This window comes from Ptychodera flava, chromosome 9, assembly GCF_041260155.1.
Source record: "Ptychodera flava strain L36383 chromosome 9, AS_Pfla_20210202, whole genome shotgun sequence".
Classification (NCBI taxonomy): Eukaryota; Metazoa; Hemichordata; class Enteropneusta; family Ptychoderidae; genus Ptychodera; species Ptychodera flava.
The window spans coordinates 10,796,416-10,812,161 of NC_091936.1; the positions used below are offsets into that span (position 1 = coordinate 10,796,416).

Below are 15,746 nucleotides of genomic sequence, written 5' to 3' on the forward strand. Positions count from 1 at the left end.
CTGACACAGCACAGTGAGGAAATTTTTATATGATTTATACAAGGTTCAGTTTATAACAAGATATGGCAATTTCATCTGTCTGCCTCCCTCCACCCCCTCCACCCTCCATTTCACAGGTAAGAGCACAGGCGACCCAATAGGTTCTGAGTTTTTCACACTGTTTTCTCTATCATTTTCTCTTCTTTCTTCATGCTCTGAATGATCGGAATAAATAAAATAAATGGTTTATATAACCTAACCTAGCCTCTGTGACTCTTTATTATTTTACACTCCATTACAAGGACGTATATCTCTCATACACACATGCTGTAATTAATTAGTCAACACAACTAATTATGCTAATCCGTGGACTTATCAGAGGTTGGTCAACATCGGAAAGATAGTGATGTTAATGAAAAAGGAGAAGGTATGAAGATCGTGGGAAACATGTCCCGAGGACATCCGTAAACCTAGTGGACGCTTATATATTCATGATATGCGCAAACAAACACTGCTCATTATTCAAAAATAAACGGGAAGTTAGATCGAAAGGAACGCTGGAAACGCGCATGCTTTTCGTTGCCAAGCGCCAAATTCTAACATAACTAAGCAGACATGGTCCTGCTCCGTGTAACAAATGCCACCCAGAGAGTATCGACCGACCAAGCAGAAAAAGATCGCCGGAGTTGCCGTTTCATGAGTTTTTCAACAAAATTATATAGATGTATGCTTCACGTCGTCGTTTTCTGCGAGTGTATATACCGAGTATAATTTACAAACGCGTCGTGATTCAAGGCACAATGGTGACACATTAGCAGGAGCACACACTGGAGAATTTTGGCCAGCACTGTGAAATTTTTAAACCAGTCACCTTCATTTCTCTGCACTCGCTATTAACTCCATGTCTACCGCTAACATATCGTTATTTTCTGTCTCAAAGTACGTACCAGCAATAGGCCTTTGACGTTAAGTTGGTTGTTTTCTGGTATACGGTAGCAACCAAGCTCATGATTAGAATGACTGTACGGCGTCAAAGAGTCGCCGGTTTCTTTTTTCGCATAATAAAAGAGAGTTGGTCGCTACGTGGAGCTATAAGTTTCTAGCTCCATGGTCGCTACTAGTCTAAGGAATTCATCGATTTTCATCGTGTCTTATGCTCAGCAAAATTCCCGAAAGAAGCGGCGCACGGGCTATAAAACTTCGTTTGTACTGTTAGGCTAGCTTTGGGTCCCTAGCTGTGTGTTTTCGGACGGGATTTCTGCCTTTTACAGCTGGTTTTCACTTTAACGTCACCACCACAGCCATGGGAACGTCAATGTTCTGCCCGACAGCACGCTTGTCGCAACTTTGTTTGTCGATATTTCGAAAATTTTCCAACCAATTGCCAACACTCATCGACAACATGGTTAGGCCTATTAGGGCCTACCACTACCAGAAATCCGCTCAAAAATCACCAAACTATCGCAGTTTTTCCAGCTTTTTCCGACATGACTACTCGCAGACCGTTCTTTTTCTGGCGTACAAGCGATTGACGAGGCTCAGAGCAGCCCGTCACTAAAGTCACCTGAGCGGTGACCTCGCAACATCGAAACACAAACTGACATCACCGATGATGTCGGCCACTACGTTAAGAAGCCTGTGAGAATTTTTACCAGCACTGTGAATTTTTTAAACCAGTCACCGCCATTTCTATTCACTCGCTATTATCTCCATGTCTGCCGGTAACATATCGTTATGGAGAAGTTTAGTTACACGTAATGATTACGTTCCATCATCAGCTGATCAGTGATACCCATACGTCGCGTACGTGTAGAACATATACGTTCGGAACGGCAAACAACACCTCTACACGTACAAAATGTAGTCATAATTACGTGTAGTATTTTTAGATTATTCTTGATGATTTCCGCGAATTTAGACAAGAAACCTTGTAAACTATCATGGAAAACATCTTTGATATCATAATATTTCGTAGAGTTTGCACCAGCGCAAGAAGTACTTGCTATATGATTTCCTTACATGAACGAAATGTTGTTGTCTCATTCACGATGCTGAAGTTATTTTCGTATTCGTTTTCGTATTCGTTTTCGTATTCGTATTCGTATTCGTATTGGAGTCACTGACAGAAATTGTTATTTTTAGTCCAGGTTTCAGGTATGAAACGTGCTATATACGATATTTACTGAGGTTTAAATATTGTGATAATTTGATTCGTAATTTCATCTGCCAAATTTGGTTAAATTTACATAAATTTGCATTTGTAGATTTTAAAGAATTTTGTTCACTTCATTTTATTTGGAAAAAATACTTAAAATCGGTTGGGATCTGGTAAGGCAGCATCTTTGCTTGCCAATGTCTCTTGACCGGGCAGCTGGATGCACCCCTAAATCAGGTGGTCAGTGCCAAGTAATGGGACTCGTGAGAGCGGATGCAAAGGAACTGCCCTGGACTGTACCATTGTTTTGCGGGGAGGGCAGATTTTTGTGAGGCGCTGCAAAACGGGTGACTGTTGAAAGCTATGATGAACGGGGGACTGTCTAGGACAACCATCTGAATAAAAAATATGAAAATTGTTATATCCGGTCATCCTTTTGGACTCACTTTAGAATGATCATATCCCTTTACAATTTTGTATTTCAAGTATTTTACTTGATTTTGATATGGCTCTACGTAGACCTGAAATAAATTATAATAACGATACAATACAATACTTTACAAAACTCAGGGAGTGCGGTAAGGCAAAAATTACAAAATTGCAAGTTACGACTAAGTTGTACGTGCTGCTACAAGGGAGAAAGTAACATAAATCAATGACAATAGGTAGTTTATCTTTCAGAGTAAAGATGTGAGCAATATTATACATAAAACCGGACCGACCGATAATTCATGTATTACATTCAATCAGGGCTCAAAGTAGCGACCATTTTCAGTAGCATAGGCGACCAAATTTTATGAGATTGCGACTGAATGTTTTTCAAGACATTTCTCCATACCATATACGTGATCAAATACAACATATATTCGCTCAGTGTTCACGGAGCATTGTCCTGAAAGGCCATGACCCCAAAATACGCATTGAATAAGCATAGCCGTTGAGCGGAGTTACTCAAAGGTTTGAGCGCGTTCTCTCCTCTGCACAGCGCTGCCAATGTGTCTGCTGATGTTATCTTGAATGATCTGTCAAAATATCCCATGAATTTAATGATAAATTTTACTACAATCCAATCAAGTATCAGAAGCAGTTTTAGTGCTGTCACATCATTTCAAATGAACCAATCATAATCCCAGCATAAAATGTCATCAAAATGTAGCTGACAAGGGAAAACAAGCAACCAGTAACTGCAACATGTTTCATGCGTTCACGTGCGTAATGAATATTTGCGTTAGTGGCACGTGACCGGCTAGACCATTTCCGGAAATCGTCCTTTGGAGAGCAGATCAAAGCATCGATTTCATCAAGCTTGGACTGGATTATCCTGTTTCATAAAGGTTTTTTTTCAGCTAGATCTAAATAGCAAGCAACTTTGTTGAAATATCATGGCAAATCTGCCGGGTAGCGACTGCAATTATGTAGAACCATGGAGGTAGTAGAGAACAGACCATGGATGGGACTGTGGCGATGACCTCAATGACCCGAGCGAGTTCGATACACGCCACAAGTACCGCTGCGATATCATAGCTAGGATTAAATGCGCATATACGTTTGAGTTTTGTTCTCTTGCCTACAAAGTATCTATCGAAAGTTGATAGTTGCTGCATTTCTATTCAGAGTTTTTGTTGAAAAAAGTAGCTATCTACGGCTAGCGGCTTAATTGGTCCCCCAAAATAGTACTGCTGAAAGTTTTTGGAGTGACCTGCAGAACGGAGTTGTAGAGCTGGGCAAACTGCGTAACACTAAAACTGGATCGCACAGTAACAAATGACGTTGCTGCGAAAACGAGCCCTGCCACTCCTTGACGTGTTCTGCTGCACTCGAGCTCCAATGACCAACCTACCCGAGTGGTAGAGGCTACGGATTCGCAGCAACAAATGACGGAAACCGATCGAGCCAGTAGCGACAGCTACTAGACTAGCTGAAGTCTATTTATCATAGAGTACAGGTATTTCTCGATATTTCGCGATACAATTAATTTCCATGCATTCTGGTGTATCTTATCATAAAGCAAGTTGATCAACATGTTCTGGCAATGACAGTTGACGCAGAGATGGGCCATACTGAAATAAGGACTCTGACAACAGCGCACACATTAATTTAATCTTTATTAGGGAAACAAATGTACCGATCGGGACATAGGCCTATGATACCATTTTATTCATCTCGTTTTCTTTTATGACGCTTTTCCACATCATATGAGATGATATTTTCTTTGCGACAGCAGTCTAAATATAGCATGTCATCGACTTAGGGGCATGCGATAACGTTGAGCCCTGCATTCACTGTCGTTATGACGATCACTTTCTCAGGATATCAGTTTAAAACAAGAAAATTACCTTTTAAGTTTACAACTCGTCAAATTGGGCGGGTCAGCTAAATTTCCATTATCGATACTAATGATGTCAACAGAATGTTTAAGTTGGTTGTTGTGATAAAGTTAATACGAAAACGAATACGAATACGAATACGAAAATGATGTTTGTTTAAAAAATCTTTCCTCCAAAGACTACTACTGGCCCACAGGCGCTAATAGCTTGGTAGTCTGCTAAATAGATCGATTTTCGGCTCGATCGATCGATCCCGTGTCAGTTTGCCCGCCACTGTAACCTAGTGAGTATTTTGGTTACAATGGCGCGCATATCGACTACGGATCGATAGATCGAACCGAAAATCGATCTATTCAACAGACTACCAGCTAAGGAGTGCCTGTGTACTGGCCGTTTGTTTTTAAAATCTCTCCTCTAATTATACCAACGATATCTTTCAATCTAGGGCCTAAAAAGATTGGATCTTTTTCAACTTACATTCTCAAATATTGAAGTATTGATAAATTGTCATATAAAAAGTACTGTAAGTTCTGTAAAGACAGAACTTTTATATAATACGTACGAAATTTGGACTAAAAATAAAAAATTTTGTCAGTGACTCCAATACGAATACGAATACGAATACGAAAACGAATACGAAAACGAATACGAAAATAACTTCAGCATCGTGTCTCACTCCACTTGTTATCTGACGCCGCCCCAAAGAGTTCTCCAAAACATATAAAAAACTGTATCAAAGAAAATCGGCGGATTTAATTCGAGGATACGAGCTAGAATATTCCTCATATAAAAATTAATGTTTCTTAAAACTTAAACGAATTTCCAATGTCTGTGAGAAAAAATACAGCAAAATTATCGAGAACGCACAGCTAAACTGAAAGGCAGACCACCGTCCGTACACCCACGGACGGCGGGCAGGCAGAACCTTAGCAACACCATTCGATTGAGAGAACCACGCTTAACCACACGAACTTTGACCCTAGTCAAAATCAGACTTGTCCCTGGGAAATATGTTTACAAGTTTGCCCACATATAAACAACGTAAAGGTCAAAGGTTTCAACTTCCGACTTCCTGCTTTACGGATGTCCTCATGCCATGAACTGCACGCAAGGCACTGGCAGGGTTTGCACTGTTCGCGACCATTTTAACGTTTGAAATAAGAGTAGCTGGCTCTCCTCGGCCATCGAAATACATTGGCTGCAGTAGATTTTGGATAAATGGTAATGACTGGCCGCAATTTGGTAATTTCTGGACACATTTCAGGAGAGCTTCTTACCTTCCCGTTTTAGTAACCATTCCTATCTTTCGCGATGTTGACCAGCCCGTAAAATCCTGATAAGTCCACGGATTAACATAATTAGTTGTGTTGACTAATTAATTACAGCATGTGTGTATGAGAGATATACGTCCTTGTAATGGAGTGTAAAATAAATAAAGAGTCACAGAGGCTAGACTAGGTTATATAAACCATTTATCAGCGTTTCCGTTACAATTTCAAAACATGCGTACGATTTTACGCAACTGAGTTTTTTATTGCGTAAAATGTATTCAAAATGCGTACGGTAGGAATCAGTATCTGAAGTGAGCTGGGCAGTCTTTTCTGTAGAACTTGGGGGTTTCCTGTAATGCGCATGCTGTATTAACAAAAAACAACAACCTGGGGGGCTTCAAGGTGAAGCTGAACGTTTGCCATGCTGCGATGCATGTCCCGTATATGATCGTTGAGCAGCCCAATGAGTTCATGTTCAAAGAAAATACCTCCTGACTACGAAATTAGTGTTTTCAAAGGGCCAACAAAAAGCAGATACTGTTCAAAGTCCAGCGGGACCTCTCAAGAATGCAACCCCGACAAATGGTCACCCGTAAACACTTTCCAAATAACATGCGACGTAATGACCATTAACTGTATTGTGTTACCAACAACGTAGACTCGATCGATTCTCGAATTTTTTGCATCTGTAGTGCCATTGTCTGTACAGAACTGATTGACATGATGTTTTGTGATGATGAAATACAATGTTGCATAAAGTGCTGGGGTCTGTTTAAGTTACAATGTTGCAATATCATGATAAATGTCACTTGCAAGCAGGTGCATATGTTCTATTTTTGTCCTGCATTGAACCACGTTCAGGCAATGAAGTACGGGCCCGGGCCAAGTACGTCGTGTCATTGGGCGGCATTTCTCAATGCGTATTTGTTTACGCAGTCATGATTTTTTTTGCGTATTTCCGAACAATTTTGCGTAAAATACGCAGGATTTTGCGTTAACGGAAACACTGTTATTTATTCCGATCATTCAGAGCATGAAGAAAGAAGACAAAATGATAGAGAAAACAGTGTGAAAAACTCAGAACCTATTGGGTCGCCTGTGGTAAGAGTCACCCTCTTTCATCTGTAGCAGCTATTCCACCTCACTGCCAACTGAAGATAACTGTACGTGCATTTTTGTTTTCCATCAGTCGTGAAACCAGGTGACTGCCACTGCGACATGCCCACATCAACTTGTGATTGGGAACAGTATGAAGATGATGACTTTAACTGGGAAATTGGAAAATTGACACCAAGTAATTCTTCAGGTCCTTCCCTTGATCACACCACAGCCAATGCATCTAGTAATAGTAAGTATTGACCTTACATGACCTATAAGAGTTAACACTGACCTCAAATGACCTACAAGTTCAGTTGCCAACAATAACATTGGGGGTTTCACACATACAGGCCAAGTTATTGCCAAGTTAGGCATTAGGAATTTGAATATGAATTTTGCGCTGGAACATACAAGTGCATTTCACAAAAGGAAGACAATACTAAAAAAAAGCTTTTAAAAATACAGCTTATAGAAGCTTTTTGCTTATTACGAAGTTTTAGAAAAATTTTTCTCTTTCAGTTTGCGTTGCTGGTTTTAAAGTTTAATATCAGACAAAATGAAATATTTCCAATATGCAATATTCTTTTTCATTATTCCACACATTTACTGTATAGCTTCTCCTTTGAAATCAGTGTATAAGTTGATTCAACCTTCTCTTACGTTACTGTCTTTTATCGCATCTACAGGTCAGTTTTACTACGTAGACAGTGTCAAACAAATACGAAGCTACATGGCCAGAATTGCAACACCAAAGTATGCAATGTTTCCAGCCAGTAAAAATCTCTGTACACTAAGATTCTTCTACCACATGTATTCCAAGATTGGCGGCATGGGAATGCTTAAGGTAACTTTGAACTTTGAACTCTGTCAAAGGTCAAATGCATCATGCACAGCTTATAGTTGTAATGTGACAATTTCTGTTTTTTTTCATTGCATAAGAAAATAGGAGTGATGTAGAACTTGAAAATTCCACTTATTTGCTGCTTAATTGAAGGACCGGATCTCTATCCAAAGAAAACAGATAACAGACTGTCAAGACTATGAAATAAGTGACTGAAAATCCTGTTCTTCTGCGTAATTTCCAGGTGTACACAGAGTCAAATTCTGCCAATGATCAAAGACTTTTGATGTGGCATAGAACCGGTGACCAAGGAAACCAGTGGAACTATGCCAAGGTTATCATAGGCAACCCACATGAATACAGGGTTGTGTTTGAAGCCGTCATGGGTGACAAGTACGGTTCAGATATCGCTATTGACGACATTACATTTACAGTGTCATGCTTGAATCCAGGTGAGTGATAATCTTTTTATTTTTGAATTTAATCCTTTCACAATCACTCCTAAGGTCCAAAAGAGAGTTACCAGAATGAGGTAGGATCTATTTTGGGGAAAATATGGGTGGACAGTAAGTATTTATTTCTGTCACATTTTTAAATCCACATTATATTTAAAGTTTGAACAGTACAGGGGAAAGTGTTGATACTGTGTTAGGTAAAATGGTCTTTATCGCTAATAATGTGAAACATTTATGTGAAATTGTACATGGGAATTGCTGTGGAAGTGAACCCTGTGATTGCACATCAGTAAATTGCTGACATCTTCCTGTTGATTAAATACAAGTGATAATTTTCTGCTCTTCATGCCAACTAATAAGCCTTGGCTTCAATCAATCAATGCAAATTTGCATAGATTCATATATACTGGTAGTGTGGGAATTTAAACCATGATAACTTACAGAACATAATTAGCACTTCAAAATTTTGATGATGTGCTCTTTGGTGGCAAGATGTGAAAATTTATAAATTGTTTCCGATCTGTAAATACAGATGACCGGGTCTCTTTAACCAACACCAACATTGTAATGAATATTCAGAAAAGCTGCAATGAGGGTTGTCTCTGCAAATAAAGTCTCAGCTGCCTTGATGCATTTAGTATCTTCAGCAAATTTTAATTCTGGTTAGATTTAAATTGTATTTTTACAAATGTTTAAATTACTACAGCACATAAGTGCCATATTTCTTGATTGTTGCTGGATAACATTCCCTAAAATTCTGATTTCTTCACAGATAACAGCACTCTCATTCCACCTGGCTCTTGTGAACGCGACCAGTTTTACTGTGTTGGCGATAATCTATGTATTCCGTATTCTTGGGTCAACGATGGCAATGTAGACTGTCCAACGGATTGTTATGATGAAGAACCATACCGCTTCAAATGTGGTAAATTGCACTTTTCTCTTCTCTTTTCTTTGTTGGTCATTCACAATCACAACACAAGTTCAAACTTTCTGTACTTGTAACGATGAAAGACATGATATATGCCCATAATCTTGTTGAGTTCCATGAACAGGACAGGTATAGAAGTAAAGTGTGGCAGTGCAAATCTGAGAGAAGTGGTAGAGATCAATGAACTATTGATTACAATTGCTGTATGATTTAGAGCAGAATGAATAGAGAGATTTGGGAATGAGAATAGCGTAGATTTTATCTTTAGAGGACCAGTGTGATGAACTGATCTTTGACTGAAGTTTTTGTAGCTATATGTGGTTTGAGAGAAATGTGACACAACCAAGATAATAGCCAAGAGCGTGATACATGTAGTGGAATTTCTTGATTGTGGAAAAGATCAATAATATTCTGCTTAGCAGACACCATAGCACACTCCTTGTTTAAATATGATTGCATCAGCAAATGAACATCATTTAAAATGAACAAATAGTAGTTCATTTTTTATGATCATTATCAACACAGCTGTGATGATAGCTTGCAAGATGTTAGTCTCAAACAGTGAAGTCAGCAGTGAAAAAAATTTACAATCTTACATTTAGGACAATGTCAAAAATATGATATTAGTTTCTATCCTCGTTTATTTAATATGTATTTATTTTTTTTCATCAGAATTGGCAAATCCTCAAGTAGGCGACAGCTCATCATCATCTTCCAGTAAGTACTTAAAACAATGATGTTACAAATTTCTTCCATTCATCAAAAGGAACACTCAGCAAATCTGTTGACTGTATAATTTTAAAATGTTTGATATTTTATGACTAAGTTGGCAAGCTTTCATTCCATTGTGCCCGACTTGGTTGTCTTCCACTACAATTGTCATCAAATTTTCTGACTGACCGAAACAGAACAAAATTTTTACAATTTACAGCATAAGAAATACCACTCAGTTAATTCTATTAAATTTTTGTTTTAATAGATGCTGGAGTTATCGCCGGTGGTGTTATAGGTGGACTCCTAGCTGCTGCACTGATTATTCTTCTGGTTGTGTTTGCTGTCAGAATGTACAGAGAAAAGTAAGTCATGACGATAAGTAACATCAGTAACCTTTGACCCCATCATCTGAGTACACTTGTCCAATAACGTCAGTGCTTACACTCAGCTGATACATTAAATTTTATGTTTTGCAAGCTAGATTGGAAATCAAAGCCTACCTTACAAACAAGGCCCATACAGCATGATCGAAACTCAGAGCAGGCATCTAGAGAAATAGCTTGATACAGAAATTTCTTCATATGGTTATTCTCATCTTCCGCATCCTCCAATCACAAATCTCAATCTGTGAAATATACTGATTGAAAAGATCTGACATGGAATGTATCATTTTCTTTCCCATATTTAGGGGTGGAGCATCTTTCAATTTCAACTTCAACTTTAATTTTGGTAGAACACCTGATGACTAGGTATGTCTTTATTCAAAATATTTACAACCTCAGCGACTATCCCAGTTTTATTTGGAGTGTTTAATTGTGACTGTGTAGATTGATTTCATTTATACACTACGTGTTGTCATCAGAGTCACCTTTCAGAGAGTTAGAAGGTTATTATCACATTTTTGAGTATTTCAAATATTCCATATGTGACAAGTTTGAGGAAGAGCTTTCTAAATTGCGTGAATATTTTAATGGAAAAGTTTGGTTGAAAGTGGATAAATTGAAATTCTTCTTTGAATTTTTAGGTCTATTGCTCATAATCAAAGAGCTGCATGGACTTTGCCTTTCAAAAGTACTTTTAATGACCCTTTAACCCTTTGAGTGCTGTAATTTTTCCAACCAAAATTGTACTACCACATTTTACCAATTTTTATGATTTTTTTTCTGAAAATTCAGATAATTTTAGACCAAATGGACGTCATATTTTATTGGCTACAGTTTTTCATCAAAATTTTGGCAAAAATCAAAAAAAAATTGACTGTGTTATATTTTGTAAAGGTGAGAAAAATTGACGTTTGCGCTCAAAGGGTTACATCGGAACTTCTTCAGAAATCACTGAATGTCTCCTTTGTGTTTCATTTTCCTGTATACCAGTACGATACGCATCTCATTGTGAATTTTTCACAATACAGTTGCCTTTTAAAGCCTTAGGCTATTTATGGATCAATATTTGACTTCTCATACTCACAAACTGTACAAAAATTTAAAATCAAATTTTAATTTATTGCACTATTCAAAGGTCCGTATGAGTGAAATTGAGACAGGATTTGACTCTCCCATGGGTGATGTAAATGTAAGTAGTTTCTGATCAGCACTACAGTCATCTTTTTAGCAGGATAGTACAAGGAAGTTAAATTCTTGTTTATACAATTACCATTATCATCCTTGGAAGCATTTTAAACGATACATTGCCAAACTTTTTGTGGTGGTTATCTTCTTATAAGGAATTATGCGAAAGGTATTTTGCATTCAGTTTCATGGAGAATCTCAGCCCAATACTATTGTATGATAATTATAAAATCAGCAGTTGAAAAAATAGCAAACCTAGAAACTAGGGTGAGAAAGTCTATTAGCTATAAATAGTGTTTGGTTGTCTCCATAACCAGTATCAATAGACACTCTCAGTCAAGTTTGCTTGTCCTGCATAAACTCCGTATCATGCAAGTGTCTGAATATTCACAACTTGAAAGGACCCGTGGGATGGCAAATCACTTGTTTGAGGAAAACAGTCTGGTAATCCAAGATCTTAAACTGTTGCATTTGCTCATCCCACATGGAATAACTTGTGTACGAAAGGTAGAATGCTTAAGGGAAAACTATGCAGGCTCTAAAATATTTGCAGTTCTCTTCTGGTCTCTAGCGTGTGGGGGCTCTTGGCATAAGAAAAGTTTTCACTGTCTCAGTTTTTTGAAAGTCAAAAAGTTTAATTTTTTCCTCATTGAATTAATGCAGGGAAGAGAGACATTTTGGATTCCAAATATCAGTAAATGTCAGGTAATTTATTTCTCTAGTGCTAAAGTTTGCACGGTGACCCCCGATTTATCTTCTTGATTCAGTAAGAGTGTGGCTGAAAGTTTCATCGAGGAAAGTTTGAGCAAAAGATGAAGTCTTTCACTTTCAAGATGTGTACTACCTTAATAAAATTATTGGTAACACCTATCCACTTGAAGTCAACATGTTGTCTTTATAGGATGGTCATCAACCATACTCCCTGGATAATCCAATGTATGATGGAGATCCCACAACAGTGTCAACGGTACAGCTGAAGGACCAACCATCCTCACAGTCTAAAGCCTAATTGGAGGAATCAATCCAACAAACATGGAAACATCATGATGTCATATAAGTTCTTATAAGAGCCAACATGGAATCAAACTTGTCTTTTTATTTATTCAGAGTTGACACATGTACAAAGAACCATTTGGTTCACTATCGGAGTAAAATCTAACACATATATAATGAAACTGATATTATCACTATAGTTACACAGTGAAAATAAAGAAAAAGATGTAAAATTTTTTGTTTCTCAGCTTTTTGCGAAATTTTATACAAAGCTCCATTCCATGAGAGAAATAGACAGAAAATAGTGAAGTACGGTATATAACCATGTATGGCTACTCATTTGAGTTTATAACATCCAAAATTACAGCTGAGAATGTCAGCATAATGTATTCCTTGAACTGAGTATATTTACTAATAAGATAACCAGTTGGTGTGTGTACTGTGCAATACACGAAGATATATTTCAAAGATCCTTATTTGCAATTTTCCCTCAGTTGTGAAAAATTTGGCCTACACTAAAGTCTTACTTCTTCATAGAGCAAAATGTTCAACAAGTTGTGTGCTATATTTGAAAAAACAGACTATCCAAGATCTTATTTTTTTAATACGGTAAAGTCATGATTACCTTTCTTCGACCAAATCTTTTACGTATACTGTTGTACATATCGGAAATTTAAGATGTTAGAACACATTCAGAGTACTGGTATACGAAACTAACAATGCACCTCTTAAAGCAGAAACAGTGCAATTTCAAAAGTCAAAATGCGAGAGACATACAGATTACAGTTTTCATAGTACATGTATTTTTTCTTTACCCCAAATCAAGACTTCTTCATCAGCAGTATCGGACAACCTTGTGTTTTTTTTGAAAATAAATAAAGTGCCTCTAAACAATGGCTAATACGTCTCTTTTTTGCTCATATCATTGACTGTGTTCAGTTTATTTGCCTGTTTGTGTTTATTTAATCAAAAAATACAAAATAATTTGCATTTGGAATTCGAAACAGGTATGTAAAACACAAAATCACAGTTTTCTGGATTTCTTCTCTGTACATTACATGCACATATGGCATGTATTCTTTTTATCAGTGGGTATACTAATGTCATACATTTTGTTAAGTTTTGGTCACGGTGATGATTATTTGAGATTGATCATGCACATACCCATGTTATCTGTGTACTTGTGTCGTGGTTGTATTGAACAGTTCATATTTTGCAAGTGCTGACATTTCACAAATCCCAGATTGCATTCACACTAAAAGGTCTATAGGCCCTTTGCATTTACAAAGTTGCTGGTTTCATTTTTCTCAATCTTCATTTTTCTCAATCAGGTACATCATGTGACTTTGAGTCCGGACTATGTGGCTGGTTCAACGCCCTCAGCGACTCCTTCAACTGGACGCTGGGACAGAATTACACACCGTCCGTGAATACTGGCCCTTCTTCAGATCATACACTTGGCACTGATCTAGGTATGGATGGAAAATCTATGAAACATTCAGTTTTCTTCAAATCAGTTCATACAAAAGAAAAACATATATTTTGAGAAGCAATCTTTCTTCAGATGCCGAAAGTGTCAAATGCAGAAAATTTAAAATTCATAACAACAGCATGTAACTCTTAAATCATTGACACTCGTATGATGTACATCAGTAGACATGCTGTTATCTGGTGAAAAATTAGCGTTTTGTGATATGATATCACGTTTTGTAGCTATGCAATATTTTTATGTATCAATACGAGTACTTTATTGTTTATGTAAGATATGATTCATGATGAAGTCCAACACAAAAAATGATGAATGTAATAGTACATGTACCATGATTAAAGCTTGAGAAAATTTTGAGTTTTGTGCACAAGGTTTTTGTCATAGACAGACTGACCTATCTAAATCTTGCCTGTATAAAGAGAAAATGTGCCTTAATGAGAGACATTCATAGACTCCAAATTTTATAATTATGTACAGCTGTTACGGACTCATGAAAGTTGAACAGAATTTATTTTTCATTAAGCAGAAGTGTGCAAGAATGACAAGTATTGTGAATTTCATACATCGGTAAATCTGACTTTCTTTGATCCAAAATTTTATATGGCGATTCATGGTTATATGAGAGCTATTTGTGAATTTTACCTGAACTTCCAGGCAAGAAGGGGTTTTCCAAAACCCAAAGTATGACTAAAATTATAAATTTAATGTTTTAGATATACACTACCCAAAAGCACCGTTCATTTGCTTTCATCAGGTCACTATCTATACATTGAAAGCTCCCTGACTGGCCCCAAAGCACATCTACGGAGCCTTGCTCTCCAGCACAGCGGATACAACTGCAAACTGCTGTTCTGGTATCACATGTACGGGGAAACCATCGGCACTCTCTCTGTCTACATCAAGTATGCAGACCAAACTTCAGAACAGCTGTGGTCACTCTCCGATAACCAAGGAGATCAGTGGATGCAGGCCACTGTGGACATCGGACGACAGGAGGAATTTACTTTGGTCATTCAAGGAGAAAAAGGATCGAGTTATACCGGTGACATTGCTATTGATGATGTCGAATTCCAAAACTGTGAAGATGGTGAGTCCTTTTCTTTCCAAACCCTTTGTCACTTTTTGAAAAGGCAGCACTTAAATTACTTGATCTAGTTAGTACTTAATTATAATCTTTGGACTGCATGAAAGTGTTGAGCGAAATCGGTTTTCAAATTAAAGAGGAATGTTTTAACAAGGTTCTTATAAAGTAAACAGAGTTAAAGGATAATGTACGAAGTCAGCATGGACTATAAATTTCCTGGTATCTGCATCTGGTACTAGCAAGACTAAACCTCTTCACTATTTAATGTGATTTGTTCTTATGTTGTTGTTGACTCTTTACACAGTAATAGCGGGTAAGAAAGTCCATAATTTTTCCAATTTATGTTAAATTCATTTGCATATATTATTAGAATGATGATTAAGCAACAATTTTCCTCTGTCACACAGCAATTCAAGATGACATATGTCTTTTATTAGAATTTCGGATGTACAGTGGCAATGCACAATTAACAGTTACTGTATTAGTCATGCTGAATTTGGTTATTATGCACGAGTTGGGAGTGGTGTTTACATTCTTTGGATATGAAAGAAAATAGTTTTCCTGGGGGCCTTTAACTATATAGTCTATCCCTAATCCTAAAATGTCCCCCTAGGCTACTAGTGATGAACACAAAATGCTGTCTGTATCTATACTCTTCACCTGTACTGCATCTGTTTGAACACTTTCATCCTCTTAAGATTTTGTCTCTTCAGTTTTCATGAAAAGAGAGATATTTTATAATCCAAAAAATGTTAATTTTCTTACTATGTGTAATTACTTTTGCTTCATGAAAGATACATTCCTTTTCGCAGGACATGGCTAGATTTTAAATGTTAATCCT

At 37.3% G+C, this 15,746-nt stretch overlaps 1 protein-coding gene across 3 annotated transcripts in view; it reads left to right on the top strand.

Moving 5' to 3' along the window:
* Window positions 1–15,746, top strand: part of LOC139139949 (MAM and LDL-receptor class A domain-containing protein 1-like) — an 89,424-nt gene that overhangs the window by 65,011 nt on the left and 8,667 nt on the right. For 2 of the 3 annotated variants that reach the window (XM_070708916.1, XM_070708917.1), the window contains 2 exons: window positions 13,664–13,804; window positions 14,576–14,908. In XM_070708916.1, the coding sequence (XP_070565017.1) occupies window positions 13,664–13,804; window positions 14,576–14,908 (474 nt within the window). Of the gene's footprint in view, window positions 1–6,921; window positions 7,081–7,516; window positions 7,675–7,915; window positions 8,124–8,898; window positions 9,052–9,729; window positions 9,775–10,036; window positions 10,134–10,459; window positions 10,521–11,289; window positions 11,344–12,240; window positions 13,229–13,663; window positions 13,805–14,575; window positions 14,909–15,746 lie in introns of those variants that run through there. The other variant, XR_011553913.1, reaches the window with a different exon arrangement.